At 37.9% G+C, this 21,119-nt stretch overlaps 2 protein-coding genes across 6 annotated transcripts in view; one reads left to right on the top strand and one right to left on the bottom strand.

The window, feature by feature from the left end:
- LOC136785906 (uncharacterized) overlaps window positions 1-4,587 on the top strand; it is a 47,206-nt gene extending 42,619 nt beyond the window's left edge. For all 5 annotated transcript variants that reach the window (XM_066747265.1, XM_066747263.1, XM_066747264.1 and 2 more), the window contains one exon: window positions 191-4,587. In XM_066747265.1, the coding sequence (XP_066603362.1) occupies window positions 191-2,360 (2,170 nt within the window). In that variant the 3' untranslated portion in view covers window positions 2,361-4,587. The remainder of the gene's footprint in view (window positions 1-190) is intronic.
- A 15-nt stretch (window positions 4,588-4,602) lies between these two features.
- Window positions 4,603-19,982, bottom strand: LOC136785907 (cis,cis-muconate transport protein). Its single transcript, XM_066747268.1, has 10 exons — window positions 19,662-19,982; window positions 8,408-8,519; window positions 8,194-8,317; window positions 7,463-7,615; window positions 6,975-7,085; window positions 6,163-6,325; window positions 5,853-6,051; window positions 5,469-5,747; window positions 4,887-5,084; window positions 4,603-4,776 (listed from the first exon to the last, which is right to left on the bottom strand). Exons 1-10 carry the CDS (start codon window positions 19,707-19,709, stop codon window positions 4,604-4,606), a joined length of 1,560 nt encoding a protein of 519 aa, XP_066603365.1. The 5' UTR covers window positions 19,710-19,982; the 3' UTR covers window position 4,603.
- Between the last annotated feature and the right edge of the window lie 1,137 nt (window positions 19,983-21,119).

The following is a 21,119-nucleotide window of genomic DNA, read 5'->3' as shown; positions in this document are numbered from 1 at the left end:
CAAAACAAAGGGGATTGAATGATAAATCGAAATAGGTGGTAATAGGATAATAGAGATTCGAGCAGGGAGGAAAAATGATTTATTTCGCGTCACGACGCATTCGGCTGTAACATAATCGGGTTGTAACAAAAGACAGAAAGGCTTTATTGATAAATATTCACGATAATGGAACGTTGTTTTTTTTTTGCAGATTCGTGATGAACCTGACAGTATCGAATTTGCTGACATGCGCAATTCTGAGTCCCTTGTTGATGCTGGACGCCCCCTTGTCGTCGTACGCAGCGGAAGGAACCGGAAGTATCTGCGCAATATCGGAAGGGGCGACGGCGTTAGTGACGACGTCATCGGTGTTGTCAGTACTGCTGATAGCTATAGACCAGTACTTTGCAGTGGTAGATCCACTGCGTTATCGTTCCCGAATAGACAAACTGAAGACTGGCATTCTCATCCTGGGAGTTTGGGTAGTCTCGCTGTCGTTTGGCATCGTGGCAGCACTGAACCCACAACCCAGAAGCCTCTGGCTCTCCTGCACTACTCAACGAAACACCAGCTTGAACTTTGACCGAGACACCACGATATCCCGGTCGATCCATGAAAAATCTATCGGTCCCCATGCAAATAGGACAGTCATCATCGACAAAGACTGGAAATTCCGAGAGACACTCGTCAACGTTCTGACGTCGCTAGCTGTTCAAGAGTTCAACGACGACTCAAGCTTCACCATTGCATCGCGAGAGAGCGCCTCGAGCCCACTTGCGATCACATATGGCTTGATATACTCCGTGGTCTACAGCGTATTCGCTTACCTCGTGCCATTCGTCGGGGTCTGCTGGATATACATCAGCATCTACTCCGCAGCTCACAAGAATTCCGAACGCACTAGAAGAACCGGGTCGAGGCCCATATTGTCCTGCGGGAGCTTCTGCTACGAGGAACAACAAGGCGCAGCGAAACTACAACCGGAAGTGGAGGAATTCCGAAGGATACCAAAAATCTCTAGTCTGTCGTCCATAGACGAGACTAGCGAAACGACTCAAACGGCTCAACCACGTGGGGGACGCACCATGTCCACCTCGGCTTCGGACGGTGGTCTCTCTGATAGATTGGAGGAGGACGGGTCATCGGTCAATGGCGTGGTTTTTACCGTAGGATCCCACAGACTGGACGTGAGTCCTCAGAAGCCTCCTGGGACACCGGAAGTGGCAAACTCGAGGATTCCGGTATCCCTCCTGAAGGCTGAGTTCCTTGAGAAGCAATTGAACGAGACTGGGGGACGCTACGTTGATCTGGTCAGAAGCAGATTCAATGATGGAGGATCGGACAGAAGAAGAAAATCCTCTCACGATTTGATGTACGAAGAATTGTTGGCGAAGAACAATCAGAGGAATCTTTGGGTCTGCGAGGAATCCGAGAGCGAAGGAGAGGTAGGACTGAAGGATACCTTGGAGGTACCGGAAATGCGAGACCGTCGAGGTAGTTGTAGGCTATTCACACCGTTGAATCAGTATGAATTGAGCAATTGTCTGAACATCCGTATCGACCAAGTTCCATTCTCACCTGAATTTGAAGAAGTTGAAGTGGAGAACGTTGTCGAGGTTACCGATGTTCCCATTGAAGGCATCGAGGAGACTGGACTTGGAGAGGAAGGACTCGAGGGGAAGTCTAGAAAGCAGAGGAGTTGCTCCTTTGACGGGAAATCTACAGAAGCTTCCACGTCTTTGCTGCCTCCCATAGTAACCATCACCCCTGTCCCTAATAAAGCTGGACTTCAACGAACCGCCAGTGTAAAGAGCACTTCCAGCTATATCAATTCATTGAAGCACAGAATTAGCAATGGTTCTCTCTTCAAGTATAGGGAAGAAACCAGAGCTGCCAGAGTCAGTGCCTTGGTAATTGTAATGGGACTGATCTGCTGGTCACCATATGTGATTCTCTTGATAGTGAAGAATGTACCAGAGTACTCCAACAAGAATCTTCCACACTCTCTGGACATTATGGCTTTGAGCTTTCATATTTTGGCTACTTACGTCACTCCATTGCTCTTTGGCTATCGTTCGAAGCGAGTCAAAAGAGAATTGAGGAAGTTCTTCTGCTTCAGGAAGGAATTGTCTTATAAGAATAATCGAAGTTTGATGGCGAAGAAAGTACTGAAACGTAGGCATAGTAGCACTTTGAGTCATCTAGAATTGGACAGTAAATATAATATTTTTAATTGCGTTTATGGTAGAAGTAGATGGCCCAAGGAGAAGGTACAGTTCGTTCAGGTTCCTGATACAGCGCTAGGTGTTGAGACTTGTAGAAGTAGCTTCTCCAGTGGTGCAAGCACTCAGATCTCCAGTACTTCCACGGAGGAGTGCTAGTTGCATCGTTCGAGGCCTGCGTCATTCTCCATTTCCAAAGAATAGCAATGATTTTGCTAAAAAAATAATAGGTTTATACAATTCTTTTAAATGCCGCAGCACTGAAACCCGAAGAAAAGAATCGATAATGTAAACGCGTTCCAAAGTTCTAATGAGATCAACCCTCGGATAATAAACGAGAACGAACTTTGTCAAGTTTCTGATGGAAAGACTGCTATCTTCGTGGCTGATTGCTTCTGTTTTTTTTATTTTAAGATAAATTAAGTGTTGGATTTTTATCGTGTAAACCTTGGGACAAAAGCTTGATACATATAAGAATAATTTATCCTGCCAGAAAACTCGGCCACGATAGATATTGATATTCCATATAGCACGATGTACTTCATCCATCTCTTCTTCTTCATTATAAATTTAAGATAATTTAAACATGTACATAATTACTAAAGGGAACATAATCGAATAATTTATAGATTATTAAGACGATTATGCGTAAACCCGATGCGATATTTTTTGTAATATTTAATTCTTAATTTGCGTCTTATATTTATTAGTATAATATATATATATATAAAGGACTGAGAAGATTTGTGAATAAATATTAGTCTATGCAATCAATGGTCACTATAATACGATTCGCCTGATTCTCTGAGAATAAGAGGTGAAAAGCTTATTTTTCGAGAATGAGAGACACGATTTATCGAATTTTCTCAGTAACGAATACTTGTGGGAAGTTCAGTACCAAAAGCGTAGTCAGTGGAGACGAAAGAAAGTTCTCGTTTTCTCGGTGAAAAGCGATATAGGGCTTGGTGAGAAAATTTGAGATGCAATAAGCGAATATGGAAGGTGTGTAACCTTATACGGAGATTAATGCTCAAATGGTGGCATGGTTCCTATAGCTAAACGTAATTTGTACTGTTCTAGATGGTTCGTCTATAACGACGCCATTAGAGATTTATGCAAAAACCAAATAGAAGCAGGAAATTGAAGTATCAGATTACAAATTTCTCAGCTTTTCAAACATCATTTGTTCTTATTTATTTATCTACGTCATTTATCCTTAATGATAAGCATGTGCATCTGAATTATTCGATTATTCTTCTTTCTTTTTATCGAGATACTTGCGTGATATTAAGAAAAAGCCTAAAAAAATTGCGAGGTTTTTAGTATTTATATCTATCGATCTCTCTCTCTCTCTCTCTCTCTCTCTCTCCATCGACATTCTCTGTAAAAGCATTTGGTACTGCGCGAGAAACAAGCAAATGGACAGACCACTCATTTTAGCACAAGTCTGTCGTTTACAGCTAAACCACTTATCCAGTTGATGGTCCGTTCGCCTTCCTATTACTTCAGTAAACGAATTTATTATTATATATGTTTCTGTAAATATGTACACAGCAACTCATGACAAGTCTTAAATAGGACCTTGAAACGAGAAAATTTAATAATGATTTTTGTACATTACAAATAGATGTTTTTATTTATATTAAATAATTTGTACATAAAAATATGAAAGAAAGAGAGAATCTCCTATAGGTAACGCCTAATATTTGTATGTATATGTACACCGAAACTTTATACACATCATCATTAAGCGTCTCCATTTTCTCCATAATTAGTTTTACATTGTAAATTTTTATATACCCGTGTGCGAGAGCGAAACCGGCTGTTTCTAACATGTGATAACACTGTAAATGTCACGCGTATTCTTAATTTAATTTATGTTAAACTATTCGTCTTAAATTAAACGTTTTTGAAACGTTAAAAATTTTTGTTCTTTTTTCTTATAAGAACCTTTATAACTTCCTATTAACTAGTTTAATCAATCATCTTACAGTAGAGTAATACATAATTATTAATGGCATACAGCTAACTAATAGCCTATGGTAACTTGATTTTAATGAAAAACATACATTAAATATCAGTCCTAACTAAATCCTTATTATATATTAGCCATGCTTAATGACCTTACAAGATATTAAAATCTCTCAAGAGTGATTCGTTTTAGTGCAGTATCTCATTTTCACGGAATTATACACCGCAATTTGTAAGAAATAGAGCTTATGTACAAGTTCAGGGATATCACGTGACTTATCAGATTCGAGAAAACTACTTAGTCATATTTCTGGTTTATCCTGGATCAACAAGATATTGGTAAGATTTTTTATCAGTAGAGGACAATGCAAAATCTCCCGAGAAGACGTGCAAGTTATGTACAAGTGTTTGGTTCTCTAAATGGTTAAACGTTATAAATGAGAATTCTCATTATTTTGCCTGTAAGAGGGGGGTAACCGAGGTAGCTCCATCGTGCCTTCGTCATTCGTGAAGGTTCTGTTGTCATATCCTGGTCCTGTTTCGATAGTTTTCTGTTTCTTAGGGCCATCCATCAGGAACATGGTCATTAAGAACATAATTGAACCTAAAATATTAAACATTCTGTAAATTTTGCCGCAAGTGTTATAGATGTATCGAATACGGGTACATTTTAATATTCATCCTTTGGTAGTCAGTCAGTCAATCCATACTTACTGATTCCATAAAAGCCAGCATAATAAATATAGAGAGATTCCCGGAAACCGATGGCTAGCCTCGTAGGTTCAACGAGAATTGGCAGATTTCCTCCAATATTATTCATAACGAAGAGGAAGAATCCAACGGTGGTCGATCTCATATTTAAAGGAACTATCTCAACCACGATAGCGAAAACTATTCCAAACCACATCTCAGCTGTACAAATCAATATCACTTTATTATACACTATATCGTTCAAGAGTAGAATAAACGAAAAAACAAAAGTCAATTATTTTTTCTAAAATCGAAACACAATATTCGAATTGTTTGACTGCAGCACTTTTTTCAATCACGTTTAAGGATATGTTAAAAATACAAATTTTCTCTCCATTTTTAATTCTGTAATACCTTCAATGTTCTAATTCTCATTTTCCCTTAACTAATCACGATCGCATCGTTCAATACACTGAATTAAATCAAATATAAAATATTGGAGTATCATAGTCAAGTAACGTGATATTATAAAGTCAACTCATTTTACTTATAAAAATATACTATAGATTTATATAGTAAAATCTAGGAATATCAGAGGAAACTGACCGAAGAAATAGGAAATTCCTAGGGTGATCATGGCCCATTGGGGATTGAAGTAGACGGAGCCGAAGGCAAATGGAGTGGCAATAAGTTGGCTTATTGCTAGGCAGGCAACGCGAGATCTGATTCCCAGCTTTGCGACGAATTTGTCGCTGATTACACCACCCACGACCACCCCAATGCTTCCAATAACGATCGTTACCGCGAACAGCCACCAACCCAAATCCCAATCAGGAAAATAGTCCCTGTAGTACAGATCGCAGTTGTACGCGAAACACATGCCACCTGGAAATTAATTACCAAGTAAGTTCAAGTGTCTGTTGAATTATTATATATATATATATATAGTATAACTGCACGGATTAAAGCCTGGTGAAAAATGTTCATTACCACAATGCCTGATACTGGCTGCCAGACACAAAAGTATTATTCGTGGCTGAAGTATAACTTTCCACAGGGAAGTCTTCTTCGTATCGCTGCTCGTTTCCTCGCCAATTGTTTTCCTCTCTGGTTCGGTTAGCGTCAGTCCAGTTAAAATAGCGATTATCACTCCGATTATTCCTGCTCCGTAGTAACACACCCTCCAGCCCTGTAAATATTCGTAAAGCGCGCTGTAAAATTGTCCATTTTCACGCATATCAGGTGGAAATAAGCGCTGCTGTTTCGTTTGGGATTGAAAAATTTCTACAGCGATAATTACCAAGTCCCAGGCATTTATTTCTGGCACGTAACGGCCAACCGGAAACGCAATTCCGTATCCTCCATAGATGCCCCAATTGAAAATCGACATGACAAGACCACGTTGCTCTTCTGGGAACCAATCGGATAGAAGTCCAGTTGCCAAGGGATTGCACCCAGCTTCCCTGTTAATATCATCATGTCTCTCTCTCATTAACACTGTACTATATAAAAAATTTTGTAAAAATTACGACAGTGCGGCTTACAAAGTTGCCCACGATTGTAATTGGAGAAATTTAGATTTTTAATTCGATACAACTTTCCAGCAATAAATCCATTAAATTGTTTTTCTGCAATTTTATGTAAATCTACATGATAGACGTGAGTTGCAAAGTTACCCTGCACCACTTTTGTTGTAATTTTACAGAAATTTTTTAAAATTTAATTTCGGTTTAATAAAATATCCGTAAAAATTACATGGATAGCACCAGACTCGTACCTGTCGTTGTAAATTTACATTTTTAATTTAATAACAATTTCACAGTCATAACGATTGAATTTTTCTTCATTGCAGCCCTGTGTAAATTTACAACGACAGACGATGTTTACAAAGTTGCCTATATGACGATCGTTGTAATTTTCCGAAAAAATTTTCAATGTAATTTACTGTCGAAAATGACCATAATAATCGCAATTATTCCCAATTGAATTATCGACCCAGCAACTTGACACTATCGAACCTCCACTGGAGATCCAATGAAAAGTTCCGATATCAACAAAGGGATAAAACTATATATATACTCCCAAAATGTAACTATTGATAATAAAACTCACCCAGCGGCCAGCACCATTCTAAGGATAACCAGCTGCCAGTATTCTTTCACGGCGCCCATCAATATGATAGCCACGCTAAAAATAAGGGTGCACGTTGCCAGCATCCTTACTCTGCAATAAAAAAAGTTGATCAATTCTCCTTAGCCAATCCCATATCTCTCCTGGCTCGCGAATAATCAGAGATGGATCCATGCGTGAAGAATACTGAAACTTTTTGCGTTCGTCCGTCGAGTGGAAATAGTGATAATAAGAGGAGCCAAGAAGGAGATTGCCTCTTAACTTTCGTATGAAGCGATGCAATTTCAGTGTTTTTTCGGGCCGAATGGGAAACGGCTGGAAAATTGGTATTTTCGATGGGTACGTCGCTGGAAAATTGTGCTACTTCGAGAACTGCCACGAGTTTACGCTGAATTTGTCCAGGCACTCTCTCTCTCTCTCGCTCTCTCTATCTCTCTGTCCTGTCTTGTCTCTCTTTTCTTCTCGATTACCTATTGTATCTATCGGCGGCGAATCCCAGGAGGACCCCGACGATCGTGAAGACCGCGATGAAGCTGGGCCCCGCCAGGATTTGATAGTCCAGTCCAAGGCCATTGTAGTTCCACTCGCAGTAATTAGATCCGTTGAGTTCCAATGAGTTGCAGCTATTATATCAAATTAAATATACATCTTGCTTGTACAAATTTATGTGGACTATATAATAATATATGTAATATAAATAATCTCAAAATATATCAATCTAGAATTAAACTAAGTATAACATGGTCAAACATCCTTATTTAGAACGAATACTCTCTTAATTTTCTCTTTTTTTTTTCTATTGTAATTTCACTGGCAGTAATTAGATCTGTTGAGTTCCAATGAGCTGCAGCTATGAAATGGAATATACCTTGGGCGTACAAATTTGTATAGTGTACTATAACATATTATATTTGCAGTGTTCAATATATGCATAACGACGTAGGATTGTTAGCTAAGCCATTATTTGCATCGAATAGAACTTAATGAAATCTGCTTTCAAATCACTCGTCCAAGGTCAAAGGTTAACTTTTCAATGAAAATGTACGAAGCTTTTATTATTGGGTTGAAGTTTATAAATCGATTTACGAACGACTCGTAAGAGTCGGTTCGCAAAGGAATTAACGAGTTTTCATAAACGTCCTGGAGATTATCGTTGAAATGGCTGAATTTAATCGTTGAATAAAAGATATTGTATACTTACTAGTCAGAATTATTGGCAGTTTCGCATTGAACCGGCAGTTGAATTATTGAGAAAGATGTTGTGTTTAGTTGGCAGGAAATATCACCATAATGTAAATCTATCGCTGTTGCCTTGCTCGTCACCCCTTAAATCGCAAATTATCAGTAATGATAGAATTTCGATATTACCATTTCAATTTGCAATTGATTCGCGTAGTTGGATAATTATCGTTTACCGATTAAATAATGGCCCAATTCACCCAGCACGTATCCAATCGAGACCACAGCCAAGGCGTAGGGCTTGTAGAGGAAGCGAAGCTTCTGGGCCAATGAAGTCAACATGGTTACCTGTAAATATCCTAATCAAGGTATATGTACATATACATAATATATTTAAAATTAATTCTATCGATTTCCACAAATAAAATTACGGGAGCAATCATCATTAATTTAAGCCTCGTTTGTACTGAAAATATTAGAAGCAAAGCTTGTATCCTCTTATGACAATACTGATAGGAAAATTGGTACCAGTGACGTCACTCGTACCAATTTTGCTACCGAGAAAGCATCGTCAGTGTTTCTTGTGCAAACAGAGAAATTGAAATACGAGATAATAAATCCAAGTGGAATAATTCAATGTTTTTCAATAAAGGTATCTGTATACATACACATAAAATTAATCTGTTAATTTAAAAAATAGAATCATTCGAGCGATAATAATTAAATAGTGCATCATTTGTAACAAAAAGAATGCAGACAAAAGCGAGTGTATAGCTTGTATTATTTAGTACCAAGAATCGTCAGTGATTCTTATGTATGAAAGGAAAATTAAAACACGAGATAATAAATCGAAATGGAATAATGTAAAATATTTCAATAAAGGTATTTGATTACACATATATTAAAAAATTAATCTGTTAATTTAAAAAATAGAGTCATTCGAGCGATTATAATTAAATTGAGCATCATTCAGACTAAAAATAATGCAAATAAAACGAGCGTGGCGTGTAGTCTCTTATACCAAGTATCTTCAGTGTTTCTTGTATAAAAGGAAAAATTGAAAGAATACGGGATGATACACAGAAGCGGAATAATGGAAGAACAACTTTCAAAGAAAGCATTAGCATCCTTCCAGCTGCACTCATAGATCATGCTCTGTATGATCCAGCAGGAAGAGTCTCTTATTCGTAAGCGAGAAAGAAAAAAATGTACTTGCAAGCAGGGAAAATGGCCTCTATTCCTCTTTCTCCCTCTCTCATATTTTCCATTGCTTATTTATTTATCTTTCCGTATATATATATATATATATATCTCCATCCAGTTAGATTTTCTTATCTCTCTGCTTTCTTTCATAACCCATAACACGAAATTATAACCTACTCTTCCCTTGAAATATGCGCTACCTCGAGATCCACTATTCATCCGCCATTTTGTTTACTGCATTTTCCGCCATTTTCTGATACTCAACGAAGCTAACTATATAAGTATAATGATATTTTTGCAATGTACAAAAAGCAGAAGGTTGTACAAGGCGCTTTTAATACGTGGAAATTGGTGGGAATTAATTAAATCGATGCATGCGTGATAATCGGATCGTACGATTAAACCTTTCGAGAGGCAGATTAATATTATTCCAATGCAATCGAGAGATTCATCGGTTTTAACTCACTAATTATACCATGTACTCCGAGTAGTACTATGTCAACGGATTGTAATTGAGATAAACTACGGCTGCGAGCTAAAACGCAAATTCCTCGAAATCCTAACATAACCCCAATTCTATTTAGAAACAGGAATTTTAATAATAACATTTGAATCTCGATTAAAATTCTAAATGTAAATTAAACATTCTATCTAGAATTATAGATACCTCGGTATTTTGCCTAAGCATTATTAATAAAAAATAGACTTATACAAAATTGATCAGAAATTATTGTAAGAAAAAAAATGGCATCGAGTTGAGAAATCATCAGTGTGGCACAAAATGTGAATAAAAGTGAAAGGAATTCCATATGATTATTAGTAAATTGCATCAGATTCTTCGTAATCAAGATATATTATAAATATGTAACTTTATACGTGGGGCTCGCAAAGCGTTTAATAAAAGTCAAAACTATCGTAGGTAGGGACATGTTCAATATTCATGCAGATTGAGTGAATTCAGTTCAATTTCAGGCATAATAATCGTTTCTGATGCGGTTTATTTTTTTGCTGAAATCTTCGTCTGGACGTATATCAATTTAAATATGCTCGACGCTTAATTCTTTTCGTCAGCGTGCACCTCGTTCACCGGTGGATGAGATAATAAAACACTCGTGGAGCTGGTTTACATAAATAATTTATTACTCCTCGGTATAATTATTATGATTATCCGTTCGGTATACCGTTGCGGTACAAATTACAGATTCTGTTAGATAATTCGAAGAACGCGAAGCGAGCGTGTATAAATATCGATAGAAACGAATTGTCTGGAGGATTGTCTCTCAAGGAATTAGCAAACTGGTCATCTTAATCATTTAAAATTTTAATGGTTGCTTGGCACGATATAGCGAAGAATCATCGCTTGGCTAATTAGCGAGTTTGCGATTTACGATCATATCTCGCTGTTAATACGGTCACTTCATTTCATTGTCAATGCTGTGATATGAGAAATTTATGTAGAAGTGTGGAAGGAGTGGGGGGGGGGGGGGGAGATGAGGAAACTAATCATCAATAAGGGACTACACACTGTTATAACGAGCTTGAAGTGGCAAAAGTGAACACGAGAGCCAATGTGAGAGAACTCTGACGTTGTGCATATTATCTGGTATACATGGCTCGGTCACCTTGAACCAAAATCATTGAGATGGAACGGGGAAATGTCATTAGGAATAGCATTAAATCTCAGCGTTACTTGTCGTGCATTACCCACTCATTTATCCTGCCATTAACCGGGAAAACATTCGCTTTGAAAGCTCCTCGGGGTAAAAGCTTCGTTTAATTTTCATTAACAATTTTCTCTTCAATCATATTCCACTTTTTCTCTCTTGGCCGTGTACAAGAAATTAGCCTTACACCTGGAACCGTGTCTCTAAAAGATTTTATAACTCAAACATTTTTCTTTGACCATTTTAATTCAATAGACTCGTGACAGTTCACATTCTAGTCAAATTCTCCAAGCGTAGAGATTTTTTTCTCCCTTTGCAGCAACGAGACTTAAATATAGCTTCGCGTCATTGTTCGAGAAGAATAAAAAATTGTAATTCCTCATATGGATTACAGCTGCTCGTGGGGGATTCGCGTGAACGATGATCAGCAGGAAAATCCGGTTTAGTTTCGCAAATGGTCACGTGACTCCTGATGGAAAAAGGCTAAAGATAACAGCTTAAAAAATTATCGACCAACGGTTATTATGTAAATAGACATTTATAATGTCAATTATGTCAGCAATCCTGATCCAATTGATTTTGAAATATTAATATACTTGCGCAAGAGAGCTTACATCATATTTTTTACTACTTTGCATTCACGTTGGAAAATATTTGGTGCTTCAGTTTTTGTTATCACTTTTTCTCTTGGGTCGGTGTTATTATTAATCGGAAATGGAAATTCAAGTGGAGGTCGTTCGGCGAGACATAGCTGATGATAACAGGAATCGATGATGGGGCTGCTGTTGTATATTGTATATAGCGGAAAAGGGCACTGACGATCAACCGTGTAAATAGCTTCGTCCACTTCCGGTTCCAGGCAAAACAAAGAATATCGCGGCTCATGCTCAACGAGTCTGAAAACCAATTGACTCGAATCAATCAATCAATTATATAGTACTGGTGTACCTCTGCTAAACCAATTTGTCAAACTCGATTTGACACTTTCTTCAATTTTCGTCCGCACTCTAACCGTTTGCAACTTCCGGTTGTGGTACCATAACGAAAATACCATTCGTCACGGTTGATCTAAAAATTATATAGCATTGGAATTCGCTCGATCACGAATCAACATGCCGCGTCGTTGCCAAAAATGATTTTCTTTGACATTGAAGTAGAAAAAAAATTATTCGGCGACACTTACACTAGTCGTAGAAACTAATTTACTCGTTATTGGTACGGTGTGAATTGTTACAAATCATTTACTGTTGATAATTAACTCTTTCACATTGGGACTAATTAGTTTCGTAGTAAAAGCAATGGTAAACTATGGAGAACATTAAAAAACCACCGATAAAAATAAACTTTTATAGCTCCATTATTGCACGTTCACTTCTGACATATGTAATTTTACGATCTGCACAATTTATAGCAAAATTATATGAATAAGAAAAACGTTTCGTCAGAGGGTGAAAAATAGAGACGCGACGTTCCGTATAGACGAAACGTGAAATGTCATTTTTTTGGATGACGTTTACGAAGCTCTTCCTGGAAAGGAAATAAAACAGAAATGTGCGGTAAGTAAACGTCGAAATGTACGGGACGATGAATTATCGTGGTCCTGAGTGACCTTAAGCTCTCCAGGAAGACATCGTATAAGATAATAATCAAGGATTCGGACGGACCCATAAGTGCATGTGTAATATGTACACTAATAATACACTCTGTGCAGTATTTCCACAGAGATACTAATAATAATTATAATTTTACCAACTTTGGAGGATAATGATTAGACTACACGCTGCGTACCACGTGTCCGTATAACAGACAGTGAGACTCTGATTCATACTAACCAAAGAAAATTTAGAAGAGTATAGAATGTACGAAGGACGTCCGCAGGATCTTTTCCAGATGTGGGGGGAGGGGGGAGGGGGGAGGGGGGTGCTTGACATAAGTATTACTCAGCTCAGTGAAAGACGCAATAAAAATGATAAAATTGCAAAATTTTAACTTGTTATATATGTCCCTTTCTTCTATCATTACTTTTATGACGATTATGAAAAAGCAGGGGCGTAAATGGAGGGCGTACAATCGGTTAAAACGAGGAAATGAAATTGAACAGCAAAGTTCGTCAAATTAACGGTGATAACGATTTGTTGTTGAACGATTCATAATATGATGGGTTATTATACCGTTTCAGGCGATTTCCCAGGAAGCACGTGGCGCATAGCGATTTTCGTTGCTTGGTACGATCATCGCGAGGGCGTTTGCTTTATACTGTTATCGCACCATTCCTATCTCTTTTACTCTTCCCTTACTCGCAACGATTTTTCTCACATTGTACAGTCGGAAGCATATACAGCTTCACGCGTTACTGCCACTCTTACCTCTATGTTGTGTTTAAAAAAAATACAAAAATTTTAAAGAATAAACTTTTAAAACAAAGACGTTTATTTTTGTACAATAATTTTTATTTATTTTCTTACATATTTGTATAATAGCAAAGATGCTAAAAAAAATGTTGACTGTAACCAAGCGAGTCTTCGATGCATCCGACTGTACAATTTACATATACACGCTGTACTTCTTCAGTTGAATATTTCTCCAAATCCATCTCGGTACTTCTTTTCACTCGTTTTCCCTGAAAACGACTTTTCCCCTATTCGAATTTCATTTTTATTCACCCATTTCCCCTTTCTGCCAAACACCGTTCAATCTTCCTTTATTATGCACAGCGTCGACCAACCGAATTTCGGGTCACCCCCACGATGCTGTAATTTAGACCGCGAATGGCTCGCTAATTACGCGCAATCGTCCCAAGCTTTCCCATCATGAAAACAATTAATCCCACTCGATATTGTTTCACGACTTCTACAACGACTTTGAACCGATAAATTTTAACGTTCGTCGCATCGATTCAGCACATTCAATGGATTAATTTATTCATAATAAAACTCAGTTTTGGTGAATTAATTAAATTATTATATTTCATTTGTATTGTGATTGATGAATCTTTTGTAGTGATGTTGCTTGTAATGATATAATTTTGTGTATAAGATTTTGTTAATAAGTAATCCGAGAGAGATACTTGCTTTTTACTTTTGTACAAATTATTTTTAATGTTTAATGTGATACTTTTTTTGCTAGGATTAAAAATACATGCCTGAAAGTAGGATTCCACTACTAATTTTAATTATTTAATTATACTTAAACATTAATATAATGTCCATATAATCAATAAATTTGAAACTTGATCGCATCAATTAAATATATATTCATCGAGTTAACTTAATGATACTTATATAAATTTTAACGTAATATCCACCTCTTTCCATAATACAATACTACATTTTTTCCCAAGTATATTTAAACAAATCCGTCATTCAGGGGCATCCGCGACATTCTTAATCCCCTCGTGCACATTTGATCAATTAACTTGGAGGAAAACTGTTGTGCATTAAAAATGTGAAAAGAGATTTTCAGCTCCGATAAGACACTTTATATGAGCAACAAGGACTTCTTCATTGCTCATGAGATTGGACGAAGTTGCTCGAAAAAAAGCCAATCGTTAAACGTGGCTTTAATGATACTGTACCAAGTATGGGCATGCCCCTTGTCCAATTTACAAAGAATTCAATAATCTCGTTATTTTATATAGTACAACAGCTGTCGAGAGCCTTGGGAGCTCTTAATTTGCCGCAGTAACCGACCGGAAATCACTCGTATCGTCATAAACAATTGCAATATTTGTCAATTTGATTGACATTTTTCTCGGCCTGATAACTATCGAAGAAAACTTTAAGAAAACTACAATAATAATAATAATAGTCAGCGTTATTATCCTGACGGTACTTGACAGGTTGTCCACAATTACACTTGATTATCGATCAATGTTAAATCGTCAAGGAGAGTCGCGCGGTAGCACATCCGGTTTTTCAGTTAAGCGAGAAAAACAATGAAATGCGCGATGCTAAAAACTTTTCAGCAACGGGAAATATTAGTCATTATTGGAAAAAGTCCGGCCGGTTACTCGAGGTTTGCATTATTATGTAAATAAGTGTTACAGAGGAGTAAAAAGAATGATCCAGTTAGCACGGGGCTTGGCGCGCGACGCGCGACGCGCATGTGATCCGTCGCGTGGAAACGGAAAATATTGGCTTCTTAACGACCACACCTACCTTCAGCCTGTAGCAAGTCCCCAACAACGGAATTCCGCACACTCCCCCCTCAAGAAAAGAAACTGAACGCTCCTACACACCCCCACCACTCTCCTCCTCTTCATTGGATAATTCAATACCAGCCGATAAATAGCTAGCGTAATGATGAATAATGAATGAATAATCCGGCAGAATTAACGGACTGCAATTATTCCACGGTACTCTATTATCAATAAGTCGTTGCGTTACAAAAATAACTGAAAATAAAAACCAAACATACTTTGCATCCGATTCCGCGTGATTTATCATGGTAAATTATGTAAAATGCTATTGAAGAAAAAAGAGACTATCGAACAGGTGTGCTATTATATGATTTAATTGTTATGCTTTTGAGGAAATATTCTAATTAATATATTATTTGTTTGAAACAATTATTTATCGAGTAATTGGATTTCGGATTAGCAACGATCGCTCGGTGCATTGTGTTCACATTAATCAAACGCTGAACCATCGAGAGCATCTTTTGTGTACGTAAACCCTGATGTGAAATGTGTGTATATCATAAGGTAAATATGTGGTAACCTTGAAATATTTTGGGAACCAAAAAATCTCGAGAAAAAAACATTCAAATAAAAATAATAAGACTCAACTTTATTTATCTATCGGTTTCATACGTGTGACCTTGTGTTTTCTCATGGAGGGCACGTCAAGGTCTTTCGGAAATTGTTAAATCAAATTATATTTTTTATTGCGAATTCTTGTGGTTCGTATCTCAACAACTTTCCAAAATACTTTATTAATATATCATTACGTTTTATCGTGTCTCTGAGGTATTTCGATTTGAAATTGTATATAGGTGTGGGTTGATTGAAGTAGTATGCGTGACCATTGCGAACCATGAGTAGTCGTTCATATGTGTTTATAATTTTCAATAGAAATATCTACCGAACTATTAGATGAAATGATAAATCAATACAGTATTTTGGAACACTGCGTTGAGGGAAGCTAGAAAAAAATGCAGTAGAAATTTGATAATTCCATTTAAAAATTTCAAGTTGACCTTTACAAACACTCGACGAGCTTCCTGATAGCGCAGGATATTCAGGGGACATCCTCGGCATGTCTACTGGACCTGTGGATATCCCCGGAACGTTATAAAAATGCCCTGGGGATATTTTTGCTATTATAAGGAAAGGACACAAGGGCACAAATTTACCAGAAGAACAATAATAATCTACAATTTTGGTAGAAGAAATTTTTTTTTAAAAAACGCGTAGTTTCCGAATATTTAAAGGTTTTCATACTTTTTCCTCGCTCCGTATATATATATATATATATATATATATACATATGTAGGCTAAGTTGGCGCCTTTCGGAACAAACTGTCCACAATTTACGTCCATTCGTTCTCCGGAGTATTCATTTACTACTCGGTTATCTCAGCATCCACACGTTCGATATATCCTAGGGTACAAACAATTCGATACACGCGCGCGCGCACACAAACCAGAAACTAACGTAAACACATTTATGCAGAAGAAACACACCTATATTGATGTTGCTGCAAGATACAAGTTACAAAGCTCGCGCGTAAACGGATGCACGCAGAGGACAGTGTTGTGGATATTATGGATAATGGAAACGAATACACGCATGTGTACATTAAGAGAGATGCACAGGAGCAAATCTGAAGACACGTGCAAATCTCAGTGGAAAATATTTTGTGATCGGAGGGGATGTCTATAAAAGAGAAACACGTGCAAATTTCCAAGAAAATTGACGCGATATTATTTAAACATAGCGATGGAACCGATTAATCCCGTTAGGAAACGGGTCCAGACTCCTATATCTATGCAAAATGTAAAATATTTCTCAGATTTTATCAATAGAGACACACACGTGTCTCATTGTAAGTGCAGAATAGTTTTTTTTTTGTTTCTATCACCACTATATCTCGCGAGTGTGAATTGCAAATTAAAAATCACGTTTGCATCACAATCAGGATAATTTAACTGCAAATTTACGATAATCACACCTAATTCTATGTCGAAGCATCGTTACACCGTGGTTTTTATATTCCCCCGAGTGTTCACCAAGTGAAATCTCGCTTTATTTCTTTCAATTTGGACTTTTTTCAGTCTCACTCGCCGGCTAATTATTCTCTCGTGCTTTACATGATTTAATTAATTACACAACTCTACCAGGACGAAACTTTTTATCTCATTATTTTCTCTCTCTCCGCAGGGGTAGATGGGTCGCGTAAAATATTGGGAGAGCAAATGTTATTCTTATCCTGCAGCCTTTTGTTAAAAGGAGAAAGGAGAGATTAGGGCTCGAACGTAATATATATAGCTAGTTTGTTTTCCTATCCCGGCTCGGTTTTAAATTGCTGAGCATATCAAATTGTAGCAGAGTAGCGTGCGATATGAATAAAGAGTCTAGAAAGATAAGCCGAGTTTTCAGGTTAAATCGTTGAATTAAAGATGGCATGGGAAGAGTGGAATTTTCAAGAGATTTTATTAAATCTTAGGAAATTGGATAGACGTTAATCGAGTTTAGGATGCGAGGTGTGGGTGGGTGGTTTACGGGTGGACGTGATTTAATTAAATTCTTGCATTAATTCGAAGGTTGGACATTATGAACTATCGCTTTTATACGTTTCGACGCCCCATTGGTTAGCGCGGTAGCTTGCCCCTTGCCGCTTCTCTTTGCATTCTAATAAACTTCCACACAAATGCACGCAACTCTGTCGTCTGCACTAATGACGTAAGTTTTACAAGAGTAGCTCACCGCTAAGGAATATCCCAGCTATTTCTATAAATAATTTCACTATTTATTTCTCGCTATTGCTGAATAAATATAACCTTCGTAATTGCGCTGTGTGTCGAGTCTCTTCCCATGACCTTTATCCTAACCTGCTTTCGACTGAAAGCTCTCTCGCCGCTCGCCTAGTATACATGCATGTATGTATGTACATGCACCGAACGGTACTAACGGTAGCGCAATTGCCTGTTTAATCCAACGGAAGTCTCTTGAAATTTAATAATAAAAGAGTACGTTAGCTCGAAGAAAGTAAAAAGTTCTCCCCTCGTTTCGTGGCCAAAACTCTTCGTTTGAATGAAAGAGCAGTGGCAGCGAGCAAGCCCTCCATTCCATCTTTTGCCTCTAATGTTTGTTTACACTCGCAGCGTCGCAGCCGCAGCTCGCCTGAAGAAGGATGAACTCTTTGACTCTTCTCGCCCTCTGACTTCTGACGGCTCTCTCACCGAGCTTGGCCAAAATACTGCTTGCGGTTTTCGAATAATATACGCCTTCCACTCTCTCGCACGTGTCTCTAAAGGCAATATAATTTATTGCTGCACTGCCTTGCACGTCGGTTTAAACCTTTCTCACGTAACCTGAAATATATACGTTCAACCTGCACCCCACACAGATATTAACGCGTCGTCATCGCTTTCCTCGTCGCTTAGAATACCGTCGCTTACCTTCTCTCGAGCCTTATTAAAAAGTTTAATTAATTATTCGATCCTACACGAGCTTTGCATAAAACCAATCAAATTTTCTAACGTCGACTGGCGTAGTCGCGCAGGGTTAACGTCGAAAATGGTTCAATTAAAATATATATAACTATATTATTGAGTTTCTTTGACCAATACGATTATTCCATCAACTTTCAACGAATACTATGAAATTCGATCGAGTTTTTAATACTGTGGCAACGGAGATTAGATATTAAATGAATTTGGAAGAATGTAACGGCGTATCGATATTACGCTTCTTAGTCGGGTGAAACTCGGTGAAAAGCTCGAAGGGAAGAAGCCGGAGGCAGAAAATGCGAAGGATGGACGTGTTGGTGCTAGAGGGGAGGGGGGGGGGGGGGTGAAAAAAGAGAGAGAAATACGCTATAGGCTGATAAGTTAAAGCGAGGCAAAGGCAAGTATTTACAGGCTACTCCCCAAGATGAAATATTTTCCCAGCGTGAAACTATCGATTTGTGACGTTCTCGTCGATGCACCGCGGATGCAGATATTCTTTTATGCACAAGCCGCTTAACACTTACGGAATTTCCATCTCGAACGCGCCACGCAATCGAGTATACATCCCTCAAGAATGCATCGAGAGAAATAATGTCGATAAATTTTTTAGATACCTCGAGGGAGCTTTGCCAAACGTTCTCCGAAAAAATTCCTGATAAGCGTTTGTCATAAGACCACGGTAAAAGCACCGAGAAAAACACAGTTTACTCGCGCTGACAATTAAATAACACTGGCAATATGCAAATTCCTTTTTGAATGGGGCAAAAAATGCACGCGAAATGTTTTTGTCCATTAAATGAGATATAAAACATTGTTTCTTCTTTTTCTTCCATGTTTCTTTGAAATGCGGAAATATCTCGCGAGAAGAGTGCGTTTGTTTCAGCAAAGGAGCGTTCGAAAGCACGTGGCTCCTGGTTAAGCAAGTGGAAATCTAGAAAATGCTGTACTCACCGATAAATCTTGGAGCTGCTTTTTCCTTTGGGAGAGGCTAGCACACATATACAAGCGCACATGCACACACAAAGACACACTCACGTTCACAGAGGCACAAGAGCGAAAGTATGTGGTTAAGTGGAGGAAAAGGAAATGAGAAAAATTAGGGTGGATAAAGAAGAGTGGCAAAAGCCGCGGAAGAATAGGAAGTCCTATAGTAAAACGGAGTCTTCCTCTCGTTTCCGGTCTAGCTGGAAGCGGTTGGGAGGGGGGATAGTGCAGGAGTCAAGATCCTCGCGTTTCCGGCTCGTTTCACGCTTATGAAAACGTGCCGATCCCTGCGAGAGATCGAGGGATGATGGACCAAATGAGACGCGAACTCGTGGCGAAGCTTCATTTATAAGAAAGTGGCCAAGGATTGTGCACCGTGCACGTTACAGTGCTGCTACATCGAGTGGTGGGGAAACCTCGCTCTGTTACTCTCGTGCCACGGTATACCTAACACGCTTGCTACTCTCGATCCTCCGTTCTCCCAAGGACTCCGAGGAAACTTATACTAGTCCACGATTGTCGCTGCCTTAGAAAACCACCCATCCAAGCGAGTCTCTCCATTCCTAATAAACTCCTTGGATTTTATTAGAATTTTCATTCGTGCTCCTTTAGCTTTGCCTCCTACTTGATCATTTTGGTCAATCTGTATTTTTGTCTATTATACCCTATGATGAAACTATATATAAGTCAGTGTATTGTTCTTGATAGCGCACGATGTTTAGGGAATATCCTCGGAACGTTCCGAAGATGTCCTAGGGATATTTGTGCTATTGTGTGTAAATAGTTATTGCTATGACTATCGTAGAGTGCAAGAAAAATTGTGTATAATCTAGTTATAATGGGGATTGAAGGGAGAAGAGAGAGAGAGAGAGAGACAGGATGGAGCGTCCTTCGATCAATTTGACCCAGTGAGACGCGGCGACTGTGAGGTCATTTCATAACAATAAGGAAAATATTGTAAAAGCATATACAATTACATATATTGTACTTTGAAAGAAATAAAAAACTAAAGAGAGTCAAGAAGACAATGAGTAAATGGGCTACTATTATTACTATTATTTAATATTATTTCAACTATTAATTACACTAAACGCTACAACGGTATTCCAAATTAGAAGCAATGTGTTTCCATTGTACATTAATTAAACTGACCTCGTACGATGAATCGTACTACAGAATAAAAGTCATGAAACATATACAATATAATTTCCTATACAGCATGTTATCATCATCCAGTCATGGACAAATCATTGTGAATGTTTATAATAAAAAAGCATTGAATATTAGTATATTGTTAGAATACAATATTATTCCCTTTTACATCTTTTCCTCTAATTTTATTATATATATATATGTATATATGCCTATGATCAATGTATTATAATATATACTTGATAGTTTATCAAGTGTAGCTTGTATCAGAAA

The sequence above is a fragment of the Prorops nasuta genome, unplaced genomic scaffold (assembly GCF_024137725.1).
Source record: "Prorops nasuta isolate Cenicafe-Biocafe unplaced genomic scaffold, Cenicafe_Pnas_1.2 PNAS00003, whole genome shotgun sequence".
Lineage (NCBI taxonomy): Eukaryota > Metazoa > Arthropoda > Insecta > Hymenoptera > Bethylidae > Prorops > Prorops nasuta.
Note: the sequence above shows the minus strand (reverse complement) of the source record. Positions and strands in the feature narration are given on the sequence as shown.